Here is a 20,418-nt window from a genome sequence, read left to right as displayed (position 1 = left end):
GTAAGACATAGGCATACGGGAGCACAGAGTTCTCCAGTCGTTTGTTAAAGTCAACACAGTCTTGTCCGCTTGCTCCCTGACTACATTAAACCCCTTACAGCAGTGTTCAGAATTGCACTGGGTGGTGATTGCAAGTTTAAGGTCAGGGATCTCCTTGATTTTTAAAGCTATGAGGCATTCATACACCTCACTGAGAAAATTTGGATATGTTAAATGAGGAACATTTTGAAACATGCGGCTTAGTAGCCTACTTTTTTGGAAATATATTTAGGCTTTCAAAATTAATGACTTAGTTAAGTGAGGTCTTAAAAACCAGAAGACTTTTGCCCTTCATTGATAATGTGAAAGAGTTCATTTCTAAGCCTTTTTCAGAGAGGAAATTGCTTGCTCAGGGATCAGGTGTGAGGGGTCTGGGGATTCATCGTGTCACCAGCTCAATTTAAATGCGGTCTGTGTTTACAAAGAGCCAAAGCTGGGTGTCATGTAACAAGTCATTTGGTAACACAGGTTCCTCCAGCAAAATCAGTGTCCAAATCTGTGAAAAGAGTGAGAGAGGGAAAAAAAAACCAAAACAAACGAACCAGAAACCCAGAACAGCAACAGCCTCAGCTGTGAAGCCAGGGACTGCACAGGTGTGGGACTAAACTGCCATATCATCATTAGATCTGGTCCCTGCATCGTTAGGGCTTTGGATACATAATTCTGGTGGTGATGACAAATTTGCAGTGATATGGTCTATGCTATACAATGTTTAGTTTATAAATTCATAAGTTTATAAATTCATAAGAAAACAATCTAGCCAGATGAAATCAAAACCAGTGCGTTAGCAGTCCCATATGTTTCTTTCTTTTCTTTTTTTTTTTAATAATATGTAACAAAAGCCAGATAAATGATTCCTTAGGCAGTGGCTCAGTGAAGGTTAGTGGAGGATACTCCCTTAGCCTTAGTTATTTTTCTAGGAACCACTCTGCAAATGTGCATCGAGTTTCATGTGTTCCAAAGCTCTAGTGATTCTTTTGACTGTTGCCAAATATCCTCTTGATGTACTATTAAATGTAACCTGTATTGCATATATTGCCTGGAAGATGATCATCTTTCCTCATTTTGTTGCATAGGTATGCCAGATACTCCATTTAGCAAGGACAAAAGTGGCCATGTAAAGCGTCCAATGAACGCATTTATGGTGTGGGCTAGGATTCATCGGCCTGCCCTAGCAAAAGCTAACCCAGCTGCCAATAATGCAGAAATCAGTGTTCAGCTTGGATTGGAGTGGAGCAAACTGACTGAAGAGCAGAAGCAGCCCTATTATGATGAAGCTCTGAAAATAAAACAAAGGCACAGAGAGGAATTTCCTGGTAAACATGTATTTATTTACCTGAATGCTTTAGAAGTGCAAGATTTTTTTGAAAAATGGATCTCTTCCATTAGAGCAAGTAACAGAGTTAGAAAAAAATTACAGATATTTCAAGCATGCAGTCCTGTCAGCTTTCTAGTGCCTGAAAGCATATTAATTTTTTAAAGCATCCAAAATGATGTTTCATCCTTCATAACCTCTGATATTTCTTATGGTCTTAGACCACCAAAGCTACAGCAGCTCTTCTGAATGCTTTAGTAGTCTAATGGCCAGAGAGTGAGTTTATTGTGAACATGGCTTGCTGCGTCATTTTACATGCTCCAGAAAGAGCTGCCCAGGTGGCCTGTGGTGACACATGCATCCATTCCTTAAAAGCAGGAAAGGGAAATGCCACAGGAAGGACAAACGGCATTGTATTCTGTGGGATTCTTCAACGTGTAAACCTGGGATTCCCAAATAACGGTGTGGAAGATGTGTTTGGTTAATGTTGTAAGTCAAAGGCAAACATACTCCTCCAAAATCTATACAGGATTCCTAGTGGGTCATATTTGCCCTTGCCCCTTGTAACCTGCAGGTATAAGTGAGACTTAAGGGATTAAGGAAACAATCAGGAAAGATCCACATTTTGAATAGTCATGGTTTTCTTCCGCACTGAATGCCCATGGTACAGTGTCATGTTCTCCTTAACATGCTTTCCTCAGCTGTGCCACCTCACTCCCCACTGTTCTGTATTTCTTTGTCTCATAAAGAGTTACTATTTAGTAACATAAAAACAATGCCCAAATGTGTCCATTTTATTTCTACCTCTGACAAAATACCCCATTTGCTAGCTCACTGAAATGAACGGAGTATTGCCATTGACTATAGGAGCAGGTTTTGGATTCATTTTTTTTTAGATACTTAAGAATTACAGATATCAAAGCTTTACTTAAAGAATGAGACCATCCCAAGAATCAGCTATCTGCATCTTTTTTCATCTCTGACAGGTTGGGTTTATCAACCACGACCAGGCAAACGGAAGCGTTTTCCACTGCCTGTCTCTGCTGTATTTTCCGGCACTTCTCAGAGTATCATCACTACAAATCCAGCTGGCATTTGTCCCTTCCAGTCACCTGCTTACTCTGTTGTCATCCCCAATGTTAAGAACAATATTGGACATCCAGTCTGTGAGTTTTCAGTAGTGAATGATTTTAAAAATTCCAAATTTACCTATTGTAGTAAAAGTTATACATATGGTAGTATAGATATAGTTAAAACAATTTCTCAGTCTTTCTTGACACCACTCTTTCTACCAGTCTTCCTCTGCACTACACATCTGCCTTCTAGTCTCTACCTACTCTTTCCTCAGCCTCTTAAATTCATCTGGCTTCTTCATTGCCCACAGATCCCTGCTGTTGTCTTTGTAGCTCCTGGTTACCTCCTGCTACCTCTTGGTCTTTTTGGATCTCTTATTACGTGACACTTGCTTCCTGTTAGGCTACAGCTGTTTCTTTTTCTTGTTCTGTCTCCACCTCACATATCTTACCTCACCAGCTCTAACTGCACTAGTGCTCAACCCTGCCCTACTAGGCCTAAAAAAGCTTGTTAGCTTAGTCCATGGCACCTCCACCCTGATGTTGTGTTCCTTGGTAGTGAGGGCACCATTGCTCTAGAGCAAATGCTCAGCAGCTTAGACTGCTTACATGAGACAGCAGACAGAATTGTCAACAAGGTCATAAAAAAGGAAGTTAGTAGGGTGTTAGTAAGGTGTGTGCTGCAATATTAAAGCTGAAAAAGAAATTTTGCATTTGCACATTTTCCATGAACCTAGGTATCTATGCACACCTGGAATAGTGCTATATGTAGTTGTTATGGACTTGCATATGCCCAGTTTGAGCACACATAGCTCAGCTTTTATACAAATAAAAATATAGTTACAGAAGGAATGCATTAAAAAGTTACACCTAACCTGGAAGGATCCTCCTTTTTGTAAGTCAATATTGGCAGTGAAATAGGGTGTAGCATGACAGCCCACAGTCAGGTATAATAGCTGACCTGCATATTTTGTAGTGAAAGAGCTCTGGCTCTGTCAGTGCATGGACAGTGGATTTCAACAACAAATAGCTTAGATCCAGGCAATGGCATTTTTCTCTTTAAGCGTATGACAAGGGCTGCTCTCTTTATAATGAGACAAGAAAATGAAATGCCTGTTTATGCTGTGTGATAATATTCAAAGATGTAAAAGAGAACACTCAGCTTTGTTCTGGTGAAGTTCTGAGTTAGTGATGTGATCCTTTCTCAAATCCTTCTGTAAATTGGACTGAATAAAGTATTATTTGTTTTCTTGCCCTAGTATATCCTATAATGTTGTGTTGCCATGAGATGCTACTATATTTCATTCCACAGTTTACTATCCTATTGCCATTGAAATGATTCTTAAATACAAACTGTAAAAATCTAGACACGTTTAAGTCCTGTCGACTTGGAATTTAGACCCTTAGACTAGGTAGTGGGGTTTGAAAATACTTACGCAATGTATTTTGAAATCTTTCTGTATAAAGGCAGCCCTGTTGACATGTGATTTGAAAGTATACATTCAAGTGTATGTTCTGCAAAATGTTTCAAAGTGAAATTGGCTAGCAGGTACATTCATTGGCGAAACAAATAAGAAAACATATCAGAAAGTAGGGTGTTTTAACTGTCACTTCTGCTCCTCACTGCTGCTTTGGCACCACACAGATTTGTAGGAATTTGGCTCGCTCCAACTCAGCTAGTAGACTTGGGAGGTCTTCTGAGCTTCAGGCACTAAGGGTATGCTCCAACCCCATTCTGTGGCCATATCAGGACAAGACACAGCCCTCACAGCCTCAACACTCACTAGCCAATTCTTTCTTTCACCCTTGTGTTTCTGTAGAAGGAAGCTTTAATGCGTGGGCTCCAAACCCATCTGCCAGAACACACGTAGGCTGAGTTGTGTATGACTGTGAGTTGCAGGGAAGTAATGCTAGAAAGTGGTCTGGGGGTCACGATTCTGGCTCTGGCTGTGATTTGCTATGCTGCTGTTTATGCAGTCTCTTCCTCTCTTCATGTCTGATAAATAACTGTTCTGTTTCCTAAAGGTGAGACTCCTGCCATCCGTCTGCCGGTTTCTTCCATTCAACAAGCTGGTCCAATTACTCTTTTCCAGACTACTAGCGCAAGCACCGCATCAGTGGCTCTTCCAGCTCCAACCCTGTCCCTGCGCCCTGTAATTTCACCACAGCACTTTGCTGAACCTGCTCAGACAGAAGTTCTTGATGTATCATCTGGGCTCAGTTGCTCTCTGAAGAGACCTACACCAGTTTTCATTGAGAGCTTCAGCAGAAACCCAAGTAACATAACCACCACTAATGGCAGATTTACTGTCTCTAATAGTGAGCCCCCAAAGGAATACCCAGGGGTTTCTATTTTTCCTAGAGGTGTACCTCTTCCCCAAGCGACACCTTTTCTTCACTCACATCTCTGTGAGTCTCTTCCCATTGGTCAGCCAGCCAGCCTGTTTGGAGTACCTCCGCGGTTTTCATTTCACCACCCTTACTTTGTACCTGGACCTCACTATTTCCCCTCAAGGTAATGAAACCCTTCATTTCAATACCAGTAAGAACAAATGCTAAAAGGCAGAGGGTATTTGACTTACAAAAAGAAGATGGAGCATTCAGAAGGAAAGGTGCTCTTACCTTCCTATAGCTCCTGTGTGGTGGGACCTGCTGGCCTGAGACTGCTCGTAATATATGCCCAGTTATTGAAGGGTCCATAATACTATTGCAGTAATTGGCATTCCCAAGCCCACAGTAATTAGAATTATCTTCTCTCCACTTTATGCATCTAAGTGCAGGTGATTTCTACAGAAAAGCATTAGGTAGAGACAGTGTAAATATATTTTGAAAATGATTGGATAAAATTAAAGTAGGTGTGTGAGATGTCTCCTGGGTACTATGATTTCAGCTGTCATAAATACCAATATTTCTGAAATCCAGCCTGGTGGGAAATGTCTTCAGAATTCTTAAGTAGTAATTCCTAGTTTTTCCTTTGCAGTCTCTGGGCAGTTAATGAGAGATCACCTAATCAAAGAATTTACAAGCTCACACATGTAATATCCTGTGGGTATTTCCTAAGCTGAGCATGCACGGAAAGCATCAGTGCCCTCCCAGCAGCAGGTGTGCTGCTCAAATGCAAGAATTCTGATAGCTTACTGATGCTTGTTCTTTGTAAGGTATCATTTTTCTTTTGTGACTGTGCAACATCAAACATAACAAATTATTATGACTGTTAGACTTAAATTCTGCCTGTTTATACACTGCTCATTCCCACTAATAGCAACAATCAATATGTTCCTATGGCAATAAGACTACCTGGTCATAAAGTAGGGCTGATGATGACCCATCAAACTCAAAAGAACTTTATGAGCTGGTAAGTGCAGGATGAGACATTTCTATTTTTGAGGTCCTTTAAAGAAACACAGGACATATATTCCCAAAGTTACTAAAGATGAACTTTGCTTAGCCCTTGGTCTCTGAAGTTAGGCAGTTTTGTGAGGCCTCTGAGGGACAGGAGTGTTCTTGTACCGTAAAAGACTGTTCTGAGTTCACACATCAATGGAATGCTGAAGGCTGCTAGCTTTTCTAATGGCAGGATCTTTCTAATACAATGATTTATAAGTTCATATTCCTATAAACTCATTTTCTGCATACAAGAATCATAACTTCTGAGTAGCATTGACAGTGCAAATGTATGTATGTAGATTTATGCACTAAAAATTTAAATGTTAGATTGGAAAGATGAATAGTCTCCTTGAAACCTCAACAGGCATTGTATCAATGTCTTTATAATGTCTGCACTGTAGAGCTCCTTTACTTCTTCGCATGCTTTGTTTTCTTAACAATGTAGTGAATTTCTGTAACACTGTGTAAATTACAATAAGTGTGTTATTCTGCACCAAAAAAATTCAAACTTCTGACACCAGAGAAATACAGTTACATTTGACATACATAGTAACTTCCTGCAATCTACTATGTGGTTGCTTTTTAAAAATGTTTCACCATGCATTCTTTAAATAGTAACATTGACAACCACATATTGACCACAAGGATTCTCTGTCAGTCCTCCTGTTTAATAACGGTGTAACAGATGCAAGAGTGCACTCAAGAATAAGTAAGAGCGTTTTACCCCACCTTTGTCACAAATTTTGGCATACAGGAGTAACTAACACAAACTGACTTTTGATGCTTTGTTTTACTATTCTAAGTATGTCGGTTAACATACTGCAGGATTATCAGATGCTGGTTTACCCATGATATTATTTCATTGATAAATACAATAGGCTTTGCTTTTGTTTTCAAAGCAATGTCATGCATGTATCTAGCATGAAGAGGTGCATATGCACAGATATGGAATCTGTGCACAGCTCTTGTTATGGCCCCAGTGTTTAAATTAGGCATGGTTTTAAAGTATGCGTGCTTTGAATATTTCAACAGGATAAGCTGAATAGCATAGAACATCAGTGTCATTCTGTTTTTCTTAGCTGAATGGAAGTCCAGGCAATCTGCATTTCTGAAAGCCAACTGTCAATCTCTTTCATTGCAGCACATGCCCATTCAGCCGGCCTCCATTTGGCTGTGGGAATTTCTCCAGCTCAGTGCCTGAATGCCTTGGCTTTTATGAAGACAGGTACCAAAGACAGGAGGTGATGTTTTCAGCTCTGGATGGAGACTATCCTTTCAAGGAATGCCCAATAGAAACTATAAGTGAGGACCACCGCAGCTGTGAGAACCTTGAAGTAGTGTCCTGTCACAGCAGCTGCAATGAGGATCGGTATTTAAGCCCCCTGCCACAGCTCGATGTTGCAGCATTGGAGGAGGTTTTGTCAGCCACCTCGTCTACTCCCTCCAGCATCCACCTAATCAATGTAACTGACAGTGACGAGGAAGAAGTAAAGTTGTTGCAAGAATTGTAATTTTTAAAACAAATTATAATCCAGAGAAATATTATAAGTGGGGAATAAATGTTTTCCTCCACACTGTTTTTTCAGTCAGTGTGCTCAATGGAAAACCCATGTAGCTTGAGTGAGCTGTACAGGTCATTTTGAAGAGTCTGATGATCTGTTTGTATTTTGAGAGATCACATACAGATCTGGGGAGGTCAAAAGCCTTTGGAGTTTCACCTGCTTCATCAGGGCATTGTTTGGGCTCTGGCTCAGGGAAGCACTTACACAGGGATTCAGCTCTAAGCATGTGATAATGTGCTTTCCTGAGAAGAGGTGTGTTTAAGCACATCCTTTTAAGGCCAAAATAGGCATTTTGATGGTTTTTGCCATAATTTTGTAGGTATTACTTTAGGAGTTTTAGCAAGTGAAATAATTCTGGTTTATAACCATAATGTAATTCTTGCTGCAGTAAAACACTATAAGCCCTGGAGAGTGAAGTCAAGAATGATTCTGCAATACTTTATATTTTTCCTTTGATGAGACAGTTTTAAGTTTTATTTGGTTAACTGTAGTATTTGTGGTATATACACACTGAAAAACTACATCAGTTTCAGTAATACCTTGGTCTGCAACCAGTTCCGTTAATAAAAATGGGATTGTCCAGAAGGGATGGTGAGGCATGGTAGCACCCAGAGAGAGGAAAATGGATGGGATCTGGCCCTGTAACTTACACTAGTGGGCTGTGACTTGATCCCTGAGTGTAGTTAGTATTGTAAAGAATTCTCCAGAGAATACCAAATTCTCTGAAGAATACCAAAGGCTTTTAATAGAGAGAGCATCTGTGCTGAACTCGGAGAGTAATGAAATTCAAAATTTTTTGGCCAAAATTTGTAATTTACATTACTAATTTTTTTTTTTCTCCCCTGTTTTGTGGAATAGAGGGTCATTTTCTTCTGGGAATCCTGTTATTTTGTTGTTGTTGTATTTGAATAAACTCACCTGAACAATGTATCCCTAGTGCTTCATTTTAAGCCATGGACATTGAACTGAGTGGGGACAGGTAAATCATAATTCATGCAACTCACAACCTTACTCTGCAGCTAAGTTGCACGTGCCTGGGAATGATGAGCTGAAGTCACTTTTTCAGACAATTTGGGCTACTAATACTAGTGTACATATGTGTGTGTATATTTATATTTATAATTATGTAAATCCAGCTACCACAGAAATATGGGAAAAGCTGAAAGCCATGGATGGAGAAGTCCATCCATGCTGAGCTGCCAGAGGATGCTAAGGAATGATTCAGCTAGGTTGACCATCTCTTATAGGACATCCTGTATTTTATGGGTTATCACACTGGATCTGTGGAACTCCGAGTGTCCTGTTGAACCTGAGGCTTAGGCATCCTATATCCATTAAGTCTGCATCATTGATAAAGACAAGTAGAAATGAAATTTCCACATGCCTCAAAAGATAGTCGTAAGTCAGTGTAGAGTAGATATCCTCTGCGTTCTTTGCATTTAAAATTTTTGGTCTCATATCAACATATTTATGCTTTTTCTGCTTCTGTGGGCTCATAACTCCATTTTCCAAGCCCAAGATCAAAACTTCTCATTTGAGAACTACTGCATTTTGTAGTTAAACAAACGAAAGCATGAGTAAATCCTGTCTACCCTACACATTGCAACTGTGTTGTAAACAGCACCCTGCTCCCACTGCATCTGCAGTGCAGATGAATCATTAAGAGGAAAGTCTTATAAATAGTAGAAAATGCCTGTTCATTTCTAAATTATCTTCTCACTGAAAGCTGATCTGGCCTGCAGGAATGTATGTGGGCAAATGTACTAATTCCTACACAAGTATGTTTCGGGGTATAAAACAGCTGTTTGTGGGATTATTCTCTAGATCTAACTTTCCTCTTCTCCCATTTTTCTTTTTATACACTATGGAGTAGGGTATAAGATGTATTTCTATGCACCAGAGTCCAGAATTGTTGCTTGCCATGGATAATACAAATTTACTTCCTCTTATATGGGGGTGTCCAGCACCGTTTTAAGGGAGGCGCCTCAGAGCTGCTCAGTTTTACCCTGTGCTGCTTGTGAACTCGGTGCTGATAGGTCAGAGTGAGCTTCAGTGGGCTGAGGGATTTGGCATTTGCTGCGCAGCATCCATCTGCTAGTGGGACCTTTGCTGTTTGTGTGGGAAAACACAGTATTATATATATGCTCAATAGATATCTGTTCTGTTTAATACCACTAAGGGTGGAAAAAAAGAAGACAGGTTTAACACATTCTGGATATATTAATGGGAGAAAAAATGTAGGGCTGATCCCTCCTGCCCTTCCAGCTAGAGCTGAAGTCTTGAATCAGTTGTACAGGATCTGTGTCCGCAGGTTTATGGCATTGGACCCAGCCCTCAGCTGAGCAATCTTGAAGACTATTGTGTCTTGTCTACAACAGAATTGAAAATTACATGAACAACCCATCCAAACCTGGCTTCCTTTGAATCATTCCTTCGCATGCTCTGGCAGCCGGCATAGGGGAATTCTCTTGTGATAGAAGAGGTTTTTAGCTCCCATTTCTAGGTAATTTTCAGCCCACCTTCAAACTTATTTCCTAAATGCAGATTCCTGAAGTGCCAAGTATCTGTGCTGTTATTTCTCCTCTTGCAATGTGTGAAGAAGGTCATAGGCAGGGCCAGTCCCTTGGCAAGTGTGTGCCCTTCTGCAAGCCTGCTTCATGGCAGGGCAGAGGGTGCTTGAGACATGAGAGAGACGTATTCTACTCTCTTATAAGATAATTCTTTTCTTCTTTCTCTGCTGTTTACCTTAATCTAAACTAAAAATCACCTTGCATGCTTCTCAGCTTGAAAAACAAATCAGATGCAGATTTTCCAAACTTAAGTTTGTTTTTCTCCTGCTGCTGTAAAAGTCTAAATACATTCAGTAGTGCTTCCCGGTGGATCACTGCTTGTGGCTATCCATTTGCAGAGAAAACTTTCTCTCCAAATTTACTGGACAGTTTTATGGATTGGATGTTATTAAAAGCCCTTGTGCCGTTATACCCATTTCCCTTCCCTTACAAGAATAAACTACTTCAGTATAATCACTGTTGTGTTGGAGAAGTTTGCAGGCAGCATGGAGAGGAGTACAGTGCTTTACATGTACAAATACATTTAAAAAGATGCAACGTGTCTGCATATACAATCTTCTACTATTAAGTTCACTTGCCTGTAGGAATGAAGCAAAAGTAGCAGCAGTGACCCACCCTTTAAAAAGCATAGAGAGTGGTTTGATATTATTTCACTTACAGCACATTGAGACAAGCCCTTGTCTAGTACCTGATCATCTTACAGCACTTCTCCCTCTTTGGCAGAACAGCTGCTCTAGGGCTCTTCCAAGTATTCCCGCTGTCCTACATGGGTGGTGGAAAACCAAAGCTAAACAGAATATTCTGGGTCAGCCGAAGCTGTTCTCAACTGTTAAGACTCAGAATAAAGAAGTTCGCTGTTAAATCACCAGTTCCCTTCATGGATTCACAGCCTTTGATCATTTCAAGTGATCTGAAGGAGAAAAATGTTCTGAAAAATGGAAGATTTCACATTCCACTCAAGTCAGCCAAAGACATAACATTTCTTTCATCAGTGCAAATGTCTGTAATGCAGAGGCTAGGCAGGACAAAAAGTCTTCTACCTTTTCCTGCTAAGACTTTGATTCTTGGTAACATTTTCTCCGGTGTCAGCAGGAGTCTTTTCAGAGCAGTTCATTCAACAAACTTTCCTATTTCTGCAGAGAAAGTTCCAATGAAATATTACTGAGCTTTTAGTCTGATACATATCCAAGTCATTCTCTGCATAAGTCTGTTTCTTGAACAGGCATTCTCCTCTCTAGGTCTATCTTTCTATTTCCTTCTGGGTGGCTAACTCCTAATTTACTATGAACATAATGGGAGAATCATCATCTTTTGCTTTCCGGCTAACAACAACAGTGTTAAATCATCTTGCAAACTGTCAAGTAAGTGCAGCAACCCCAGTGCAAAAGCATTCTCATCAGCTTTGCCCTGGGGAAACTGAAACACCTAATTTTCAAGCCTACCGAACAACCGCATGCACTGACCCTTGCTCTGGGTGCTGCATGGAGGCTGCTGCTAATAGGTATGTCCATCCCTTGATCACAGGGGATGTAACAGATAAGGGAACAGAGCACAGACTTCCAGATTCCCAGCTGATACTTTTAATCAGGCAGTTGGGATCCTGGAGGAAATGAGTCTGAGTCTGTGTAATTCCTAGATAACCAAAAGCCTGACCTTGCTCTGTGAATCAGTCAAATGTCCCATTGACTTTGGCAAGAGCTTTTTGAAGAGACGGGTACAGGCAGGATCTGACTCACCCTGTGCCAGAGGCAGGTAGCATTACAGCATCTGAGCACTGTTAATAAGGCTAGAATATCCTGAATCTTTCCATGCAACAATGTCTCAGTAATGTAAGTGATATATCATATATATATATAGATTAAACTATATATAACAACTGCACAGTCTGTGGTTATATTTTTACGGAGGGAGTTTCTGGTGATTATAAATTAAAAGATATCAATTCTCATATTACCAAGATCAAAGATAAAAATATCACTATATAACAAATGCAAATATTGCATGTATTTTATTTTTATGATACTTGAATGCTGACAACAATCAATCAATCACAAGCAAAGAGTTGTTGGCCTAAGTATTTTAACAACCTTAAAATAAGGCTCCCTTGCTCCCTTTATTCCATTTTATGGTTTTGTTTTTTTTTTTTTTTAACTGATCTTCTTTTAGACAAATATATGGAGCAGTCCCTGGGAAGATTTGTTGTACCGGGAAGATTTGTGGCAGTCTTTCAGTGCAAATATACACGTACCTCATCAAAGTATTTTTTTTTCCTTTGGGTAGACAGAAATTTTATGCAGGGATGAAAGCAGAATAGCTAAATTTGGCTTGCATTTTCACTTATTTATAATAAAATCATCAACAATAGTGCTGTTGTTTTCTTCTATATTACAGGCAGCTATAAATAAATGGGAGAGTTCACAAAAAATTCAAGGTTTCCCTTCAAATAGTCCACATGATTAGAAAAGAGCTGAAATCTGGTCCCTGGATTTTTGCTCTGGGAAATAACATGATTTAGTTGTGTGATGAAAATTTGTGACCTGGCTGTGGGTCAGCTAAAATGTCATTTATAGCCTGCTTACCCTGATGATTCCCTCTAGGCGTCCCCAAGATGTCCTAGCTTTCTTCTGCCAGAGTGGTATCAGGAATAAACTGACCTTCACAAGATCACAAAGGTTCAGCGTGTGAAGTGGTGGGGGAGAGAGGGGACATATATGAAAGTCACAAACCAAAATGGCATCTGCAAATGGAAACAGTCTCATTTCCTTTGGGCACAGGGGCAGGAGTCAGCAAAGACCTTCAGTAAAAGAGAACTCAGTGGTCTCAATAGCATAAATAAGCCTCTGGACAAGAGACAAAATCATTACTATTACCTAGTAAACCTTTATTCTAAATAGAGTATTAATTTCCTATTGGCCTGATTTACCAATACACTCTGAAAAGTAACCAAGTGCAAATTCTCCCCATTTCTTAAGTTGGTTTCCTGGTGGTTCACCTACACAGGCACTTTAGGTATAGAGATGAATGGAAAGGGTTGTATGGATAATGTGGATCAATGGGTGTCTGAAGAGTATGACTAAGAGGTAATGCCTTTTCCTGCCACTCTGAGCCGAGCCCACAAAAATGCACGTCAGTCCACCCTTGGAGTCTTGCTAGCGCGGCTGCAGTTGAGCTGGCCGGGAGTCACAGCAGAAATACACTGACATAAGGGAAGGCAGTTGTTTTTCACGGGCTCAGCATATGCAAGGAGCATCTACAGCACCACGGAGCTCAGGTGTTTGCAGCTGGTAACCTCAGCATGGCCACACTAACTTGTGCTCTCTTCTCCTGGTGCAACCCTGAGCCACGCTGGCTAACCCAGCAGCGAGGCACTGTGTCCGGTGGTCCTCTGGGTGCTCATCTCCCTGGAGGGCAGAGAACCAGCAAAGAGGTGATGCATGGACCGCAACCCATGGCTCAGCCCTGAAGGATGCAGGAGAAGACAGGGATGTCCCTTTGGGAGCCTCAAGGGAGTGAGTAGATATCCCTGAAGGGCAGCACAAGAAACATGAGCTGTGGATGCTCCCAAGCCCTTCCCCAGGCCCGGACCCTCCATCTGCCTTAAGGGGAGAGAGAGAGGCAGTGAACATGGTTTTGCTTTTGCCCTTTTATAGAGGCACATAAAAATCTAGCTTATATCCCTTCAGCTGACCAGGGGCAATGCATTTCCCAGGGGCAGAGGGATTTAGGATGCCTCTGGAACCATGGGTTCAGCTATAAAGGGTTTGACAGGATTACACATAAATATAACAAATAAATAAATAAACTAAAGCCATAGCACAGCTCCTACAGGAGCCCCTTGGCAGTATTTGGCTACTTGCCTCCACCAGGTCCCCCTCTTCTTGCTACCTTTTGAGGCACAATGGATCTCGGTGCTGGCAAAAAAGCTGGGAGCAGAGGGAGGTTTTGCAGAGGGAGCCCCAGGTTGGTGCTCAGGCTTCCCCCCTGCCCCGGGGTGCCGGGGGGACAGCCCAGCCCCACAGCCCCGCACAGCAGGGCAGAGCCGCTATAGCACCCGGGGTGCATCTCCGAGGAGCTGCCCGGCGTGGGGAGGTGGAGGAAGACGAAGAGGAGGAGGAGACACCCCCACCCCCCCCAGGCAGGGGGCTGCAGGGCCGGATTTCGGGCCGGTGGTGGGAGGAGAAAGCCGCGCCGGGCGGTTTTATACGGGGGGGCGGCGGTCGGCGGCGGAGCGCCGTCTCCTGCCCGGAGCCATGCGGGGCCGGGGGCTGCTCTGCGGCATCGCCCTCTCGCTGCTGCTGCGGCCGCCGGCCCGTGAGTGCGGGGTGTCGGGAACGGGGGGGGGACTGCGGCGGCCACCCCTGGCCGTGCACAAGTGCCTCTGGCTGCATGAACCCCCTGGGAGGGAGGATGGATGGATGGGTGGGTGGGTGGTTTGGGGGGAATCCTCCTGCTTCCCCTACAACCAGCGCAGAGCTCTCTTCTCCCTCGTGTTGTTTCACTCCGGGGGGTGCGGAGGGGGTCGGGGTGGTGAGCGGCTCCTCTCGTGTCTCCCCAGCGGGAGCGGTCGGCGCCGGCGCGGAGCTGCAGCCCGAGGCGGTGGTGCCGCGCTGGGCAGCCCTGGGGAGCCCCAGCAGCGAGAAGGTAGGTCGCGCCCAGCGCTTTTATTTCTGTTTTCAAACCTCCCCATCGTTTCCAGGGACAGGAACGATGTCGCGGTTAGAGCGGGACCTTGCGATGCGCGTTTTGGTTTGGTTTTGTTTTGAACTGAGCTGTGTGACAAGCCGCAGGGATGAGCCAGAAACGGCAGGGATGAGCCAGAAACGGCAGGGATGAGCCAGAAAGCCCACCTGCAGCACGGGGAGCTGCTGCAGCTCCTCCAAATCCCGAGAAAGGCTAGGCGAGCCGGCTGGCACATCTCGGGCACTGAGCGTGAGACTGCTCCGGGCGACTTGCACTCAATCTCTGCAAAGGCTCGTAATCGTTTGCCCTCTGTCATGCCTTAAAACCTAGATCAAGTCTACCTGATCCATGTGGCTGTGAAAGGGGAGCGAGGCAATACATTCAGTGGCATTTAGGGCACAGCCCAACAGAGGCATCTGCTTTAGGAGGAGATGAATCCCAGCTGTGAGGGTGCTTCACTGAGAAAAGCCAACCAGCAGCTCAGGTGTGTCTAACTGTGTCTTAGACACCATATGTATTGATATAGATCTCGCCCCCACTTCTCTTATGTGGACAGATGATGTGGGGCATCAGTAGTCCACAGCCATTCTGAGAACTGCTGGGGTGCCAGACTTAAACATCAACCATAAGCTGCAGGTCAGCTTCCCAGTGTTTGCATTGCCACAATCAAGAAGTTATCAGTTGCATAATGAAATAAAGGGGAAAATCCAGATGGTGTTATTTACGTTGCAAACCATAAAAAGGGAAGCTGTGGCATTATACTCATGGCATCTCCGCATAAGTGGTGTTGTTTTGGGGTTTATGTCTTCTCCATATGATGAGACTTTCTAAAATTTTTTCTTGTGTCATATTAAAAAAAAACACCTACAATGACTCTCTCATTATATTAATTCTCTTTAAAACGTCCTTGCAGTGCTGCCTGGAAGTTTTGGTTCTCTCTATTATTGATAGTGATATAAATACATCTGGACAGCATTTCCCCTTATACAAATTTGCTGGGTCTCAGGGGTCGTACTTGGTTTGTTTCAGGCAAGTTCCTGTTGGCTCTAAAACCAGTGTTAGCAAAGCTTACGTACAGCTGGGATATTTCAGTTACACAGCAATTGATGGACTCTGAAGTAGTGGGATTATTGAAGGAGCAGGGAAAGCGTTATTAGTAATAATGATGTTTGCACAACCCTTGTGAAGAGGCTTTTATGATGATGCAGACCCTCAGACCCCCCCAGTTATGGGCAAGGCAATCCCCATTGCTTACATGTTAGCAAAACAACAGACCTACCCTGAGATGTACTGAGCACCTGTGAGTCAGTAAACTAAACTCATCCCCTTGGAATTAGCTGCTGTTGTATATACTAAATGTATTAACTTGTTTTGCATCATCTGCATGGGGCTGGTGCAGTGTCCTGGAAACTGAAGCAAAGATGAACAAAACCCAGAATACGAGCAGGGACCTGATGAAAGAAGTTTGTAACTAAGCTTGGAATTGATGAAGTGGCAAGTGAACGTATCTCTGGGCTGACAGATCTTTCATCAGAACATCCGATTCAGTTAGCCTTGCTTTATTTTGCTTTCAAGTTGATCTGTTTTGCAAAATCTCTTCCAACGCTGAATTGGGAAATACTATGGGTTAATCATCTCACCAGTTTTTATGATTTTTTTTTTTTCAGCTGAATAGAGAAGTCTATTCTTACCAAATTAGTTATTTCTCTTCTGGGGAATTTATTCATCCATTTCCTTCACAAGAAAGCACTCAGAGTCACAAATCCCCAGCTGACCTTAGCTAGTGGTCCTGCTTTGAGGGAGGTAAAACTGGAGACCTCCAGAGGCCCTTCTAGTTGGACCTCTAGAAAGCATATTCTATACTTTCAGTGTCTTGATTTTTTTTTAATTTTTTTTTTTTTTTAATGCTGGTTTTAGTGTATGCATTTGCCATTGCACTAAGAAATTGAGGTCCTTTCTGTTAACACCAGTAGGCCTTGGGGAGCTGGCTATCCTGTGTCCTCACTCAGAGCTGCAGGCAGATTGCAAACCAGGGCTGTGCCCGTGTGCTTGAACACACTAGAAAGTATCCAGTCCGTTGGTAGCCTGGGACTAATACAAGAGCAGCTGTGAAATACTGTCTGAACAGTGGCTAGAGACTAAAGATGTCCAAGGGACCCTGTTGCATGCCTTTTATTGGCATTTTCTGTGAGTAAAGGAACTATGTGAAAATCTCTGGAAGAGGAGTGATTCCTCCTGTACTGAAATAGACTCCTAAAAATGTCTTTTTCTGCTGTGACAACAAAGGAAGCTTTGGCTAACTAGCTCATATATTTCACTTGTAAACCTCTGGGGCGACCTGGGGTGTCCTGCAATGTGGTCCTGAGCACAGCATAGAGGAGAAGGGGGTGCAGACCACCCCTCCCACCCAGCTGCACCTCCAAGAGCTCCAGCACCACGACTTGTTGCCTTGTCTGTGCCTGGTAGTCCTCCTGAGACACCAGGGTCACTAGCTCAGACACAGCATCCCACCAGTGTGCCCGTGCTGCTTCCCAGCTCTGCATGGCTGTGCCGCTGGGATGCAGCAGCGTGCCTGGAGCTGGGAGCCACCATGGCCTGTCCCTTCCCTTCCCCAGCACTCCAGGTCTGAAGGTAGGAGGAAGGCAAGGAGTGGTTTAAGGCCAGCTGCAATTTCCAGGGGAACAATTTGTGTTTCTGGATGTGTTCATAATTATGATGATGTACAAGTAACAGGCACCGTCTTTTTTGCACACAGCATCCACTCAGAGCTGAAGTTATGGTAAAGGCAGAAGGCCAGGAGCTCATCTTGGAACTGGAGAAAAACAGGTAAGTGTGCTTGTGCCTGGCATTGTGGTCTTACTAAAATAATGCATAAGGATTACAGTGAAGTCAACAGGAAAACCTCCACTGACTTCAACAGGGTTTTGATAAAGACAGGATGAGGAAGTCCTTTTCTGAATATCAAGGTTATTCCAGGTTTGAGCCCCCACTAATGTTAATCAGGCAAGCAGCGCTGACTGTAACAGAGCTTTGTCAGCAAAAAGCAGATGGTGACCTGGCCCTCAGTGTGTAAACTTATTTTTGCATCATAATTCCTACTACATTAACTAGAAAATATTGCTGATATGAATTGCACTATTTACCAAATGGCTCGATGCTTTAGAGTCAGTGTGAGTCTAACGAGGATTTCATTTGCTGTGATATGAAGAGGTCCTGCTCCGTTTCCTAGGAGAAATGACCTGACAGTTTCAATTCCATTAGTGCCCTTCATGCTAAAGTAGACTGAAAAAATGCTTTTGCATTAGCTGAAATGCAGCCTTCTCTCTGGCATGATACAGCGATGCTGTGTAATATCATAGGGCATGATGTGTATTGAATTCAGCTGAAGCTGCAGGAGATTAAGGTAGGTAGAAGGATTCTGGTCTGGAGGCTGCTCCAGAGGCTCTCTGCCCTGTGAGAACATTCGTTTCCAGTAGTGGAACAGCAGCTGGAAATTTAGCTGCAAGAAGCTTGTCTTTGCTAAGCACTCCACTTGCACTGTTGGCGTTTTATTTATTTTTAAATGGGTCTCCAGATTTATCTATGGAAACACAACCAAATGTTGTATACTAGAATCAGTAGGAATAATAACCTTGGAATAAGGACCCTGGTTATATTTTAAATGTACTGTATGGACATCCCAACCACAGAGCTTGGGGGCTCAGCTTTCCTCCTGAAAGAGTGAAGTGTCAGAAGATCTTATTAGTTCTGATGGCAGTGCATAAACCTAAATGATATTCAGAGTGTTTTGGAGGAAAACCAGATTTTTCTTGGCATTGTCTGCAGTAAAGACTGAAATCTGATGGCTGTTGAAAGCTGAGTACATCCTACAAGGTGTTTTCTGTAATAAGCCACATAAGCTACTGGGAGTTTCAGTGCTGCAAAAGCTGGGCATGTTTCCCAGGCAGTCATGGACCTGTGCTGAACTAAACAGAAACTGTTACAAATTCTGTGTATTTTGGCATCTCTCAGTTGGGAAAATACAGAAGTAGTAGAAGAGACCAGGCACCATAAGGGCCTGCTAACTCAGGTCTGTCTAATGCAGGAAAAATAGCTGTTGCTGACGGCAGTGGTCAGCAATGCCAGTTTCTGAACTGAACCTGGAAGCAATGTAACTGCTAATGCTGCTGGGGGCCTCCTTCCTGGTGGAAGGACTGTCAGGTCTTGCAAATTCTGCAGTCGCTGTGCAAAGGTGAATTTACTGCTGGCCCAGTAGAAGCTGGCAAGAGCAAGGATCCTTGCTGAATTAATCCATTTGTGCTCCGAGCATGACGTAACCTCCAGGTGCCTTGCAGGAGCGGTGCTGTGCTATTTCCAGTGCAGACAAACTCATTACTGGTGTTAGTAAACAGAATTACAATAATAGAAGGTTTCTATTGTGTTTATTTCCTGAAATGCATTTTCATTCATTGAGATGTATACACACAGGCTTAAGTGTGTGCACACACTTCCACTGTGGGATGAATTGCCTTACTAGGACTGATGAAATACAGCAAGTGGTTTGGAGTTTTTTATTTCCTGTGGAAAATGCAAGTGATTCATAGACAGCAGTGCTTCACATGGGAGTCTTGCCAGGCCTCAAGTCCTTGTTCAAGAAAGGTGATGGTACAATCCCAAAATGCAAGTCTGAACTTGATTAGATGAGAGGCTCTGGAGAGCCACCACTTTTCAGAGACTTGTGAAGGTGAAGAAGTAGTTTAGAGACACTCAAATTAAAAGAGAAATGATGAAGCAAACAAAAACATGAAGTCCCTGGGAGCCCTGTGGATGCTGTAATTACCAGCATCCATCGAGCACTTCTAAGAGGAGGCAAACTGCTTCTCCTTGTCAAAGCATGCAGCAAGGCAGAGTCCAGCCTGGCTCCTCAGGTTCCCAGCCTGGGGTTGGTCCCCAGCACCCAGGAGCTCACCACTGCTATTGCTTAGCTTATAGGGGAACCAGAGGCTCTAGATGAGGTTTGGGGTACTGAGTATTTGCAGCATCAGGCACTTCTCTGAAGGGTTTGTTGGGCACCCAGACAGCGGGAGAGAAGGTGAAATCCCCCAAGTGGGAAGCGTCCCTTCCAAGCTGTCTGAAACCTGGCTGCTCCTGGTTTTGAGTTCACACAAAAGTGGGTATACTGGAACTGCAACTTTAGGGAGGTACTTGGGGCTTTTTAAATTTAAATAAGCCCCAGATTCCTGGGTCATTTAATTGATCCAGTTTAGAGGAGCCTCTGGAAACCAGCTTTGCTGCCGAGGTTGGTGCTCTGCTCCTTCTCTGTCCCTGGACTCAGCACAGGGGTGCGAATGCACCCGCCTGGCTCCTGTTTTACTCTCATACCCACATCCCAGACTCCCACCACTCAAAGAAAGCATGAAATGATTGACATAATTCAGGTCTGGTTGCGATATGCTTTATCCAATGGTTCCCAAAGCTAGAAAGGAGATATGCCAAGCTAGTGAAGCTGTTGTAAGTGATGTTCTTGGTGGATTAGGCAGCCTCATTACACATTCACCACTCTCCTTATGGAGAGACAAAGCTGATGTGAATATGAGATTGCTTTGAGAGGCGGGGGGAAGTCATAATCTGTATGGCTTTGGTAGGGATGTGCTAGCTTTGAAAAATGTGCTGTTTTCAGTATGTGGAAGAAATGTTCCCACCAAGCCTGTGATTTCATATTCCATATGAAAAGGACATTGTGTTCATCTGCAGAGGTGAAACACAGACATTATTGCATATCTTTCTTCAGAACTGTGCACAACTCTTGTAAT

General features: G+C 43.2%; 2 protein-coding genes across 2 annotated transcripts in view; both read left to right on the top strand.

Moving 5' to 3' along the window:
- Positions 1-845: 845 nt before the first annotated feature.
- SOX30 (SRY-box transcription factor 30) lies at positions 846-8,284 on the top strand. Its single transcript, XM_052816692.1, has 4 exons — positions 846-1,355; positions 2,341-2,520; positions 4,453-4,942; positions 6,956-8,284. Exons 1-4 carry the CDS (start codon positions 1,118-1,120, stop codon positions 7,323-7,325), a joined length of 1,278 nt encoding a protein of 425 aa, XP_052672652.1. The 5' UTR covers positions 846-1,117; the 3' UTR covers positions 7,326-8,284.
- A 5,912-nt stretch (positions 8,285-14,196) lies between these two features.
- Positions 14,197-20,418, top strand: part of ADAM19 (ADAM metallopeptidase domain 19) — a 35,586-nt gene continuing 29,364 nt past the window's right edge. Inside the window, exons 1-3 of the mRNA XM_052772230.1 lie at positions 14,197-14,365; positions 14,502-14,587; positions 17,382-17,452. Coding sequence (XP_052628190.1) covers positions 14,197-14,365; positions 14,502-14,587; positions 17,382-17,452 — 326 coding nt within the window. The remainder of the gene's footprint in view (positions 14,366-14,501; positions 14,588-17,381; positions 17,453-20,418) is intronic.

The sequence above is a fragment of the Harpia harpyja genome, chromosome 20 (assembly GCF_026419915.1).
Source record: "Harpia harpyja isolate bHarHar1 chromosome 20, bHarHar1 primary haplotype, whole genome shotgun sequence".
Classification (NCBI taxonomy): Eukaryota; Metazoa; Chordata; class Aves; order Accipitriformes; family Accipitridae; genus Harpia; species Harpia harpyja.
The sequence above is the reverse complement of the archived record's forward strand: the minus strand, read 5'-3'. Positions and strand labels throughout refer to the sequence as shown.

What these genes read in the sequence shown, in the direction of transcription:
- SOX30 (XM_052816692.1), top strand. Translation starts at nt 1,118, where the DNA reads ATGCCAGATACTCCATTTAGCAAGGACAAAAGTGGCCATGTAAAGCGT. An exon ending in GCACAGAGAGGAATTTCCTG is followed by an intron (nt 1,356 to 2,340) that starts GTAAACATGTAT and finishes CATCTCTGACAG; the next exon opens with GTTGGGTTTATCAACCACGA. An exon ending in CAATATTGGACATCCAGTCT is followed by an intron (nt 2,521 to 4,452) that starts GTGAGTTTTCAG and finishes TGTTTCCTAAAG; the next exon opens with GTGAGACTCCTGCCATCCGT.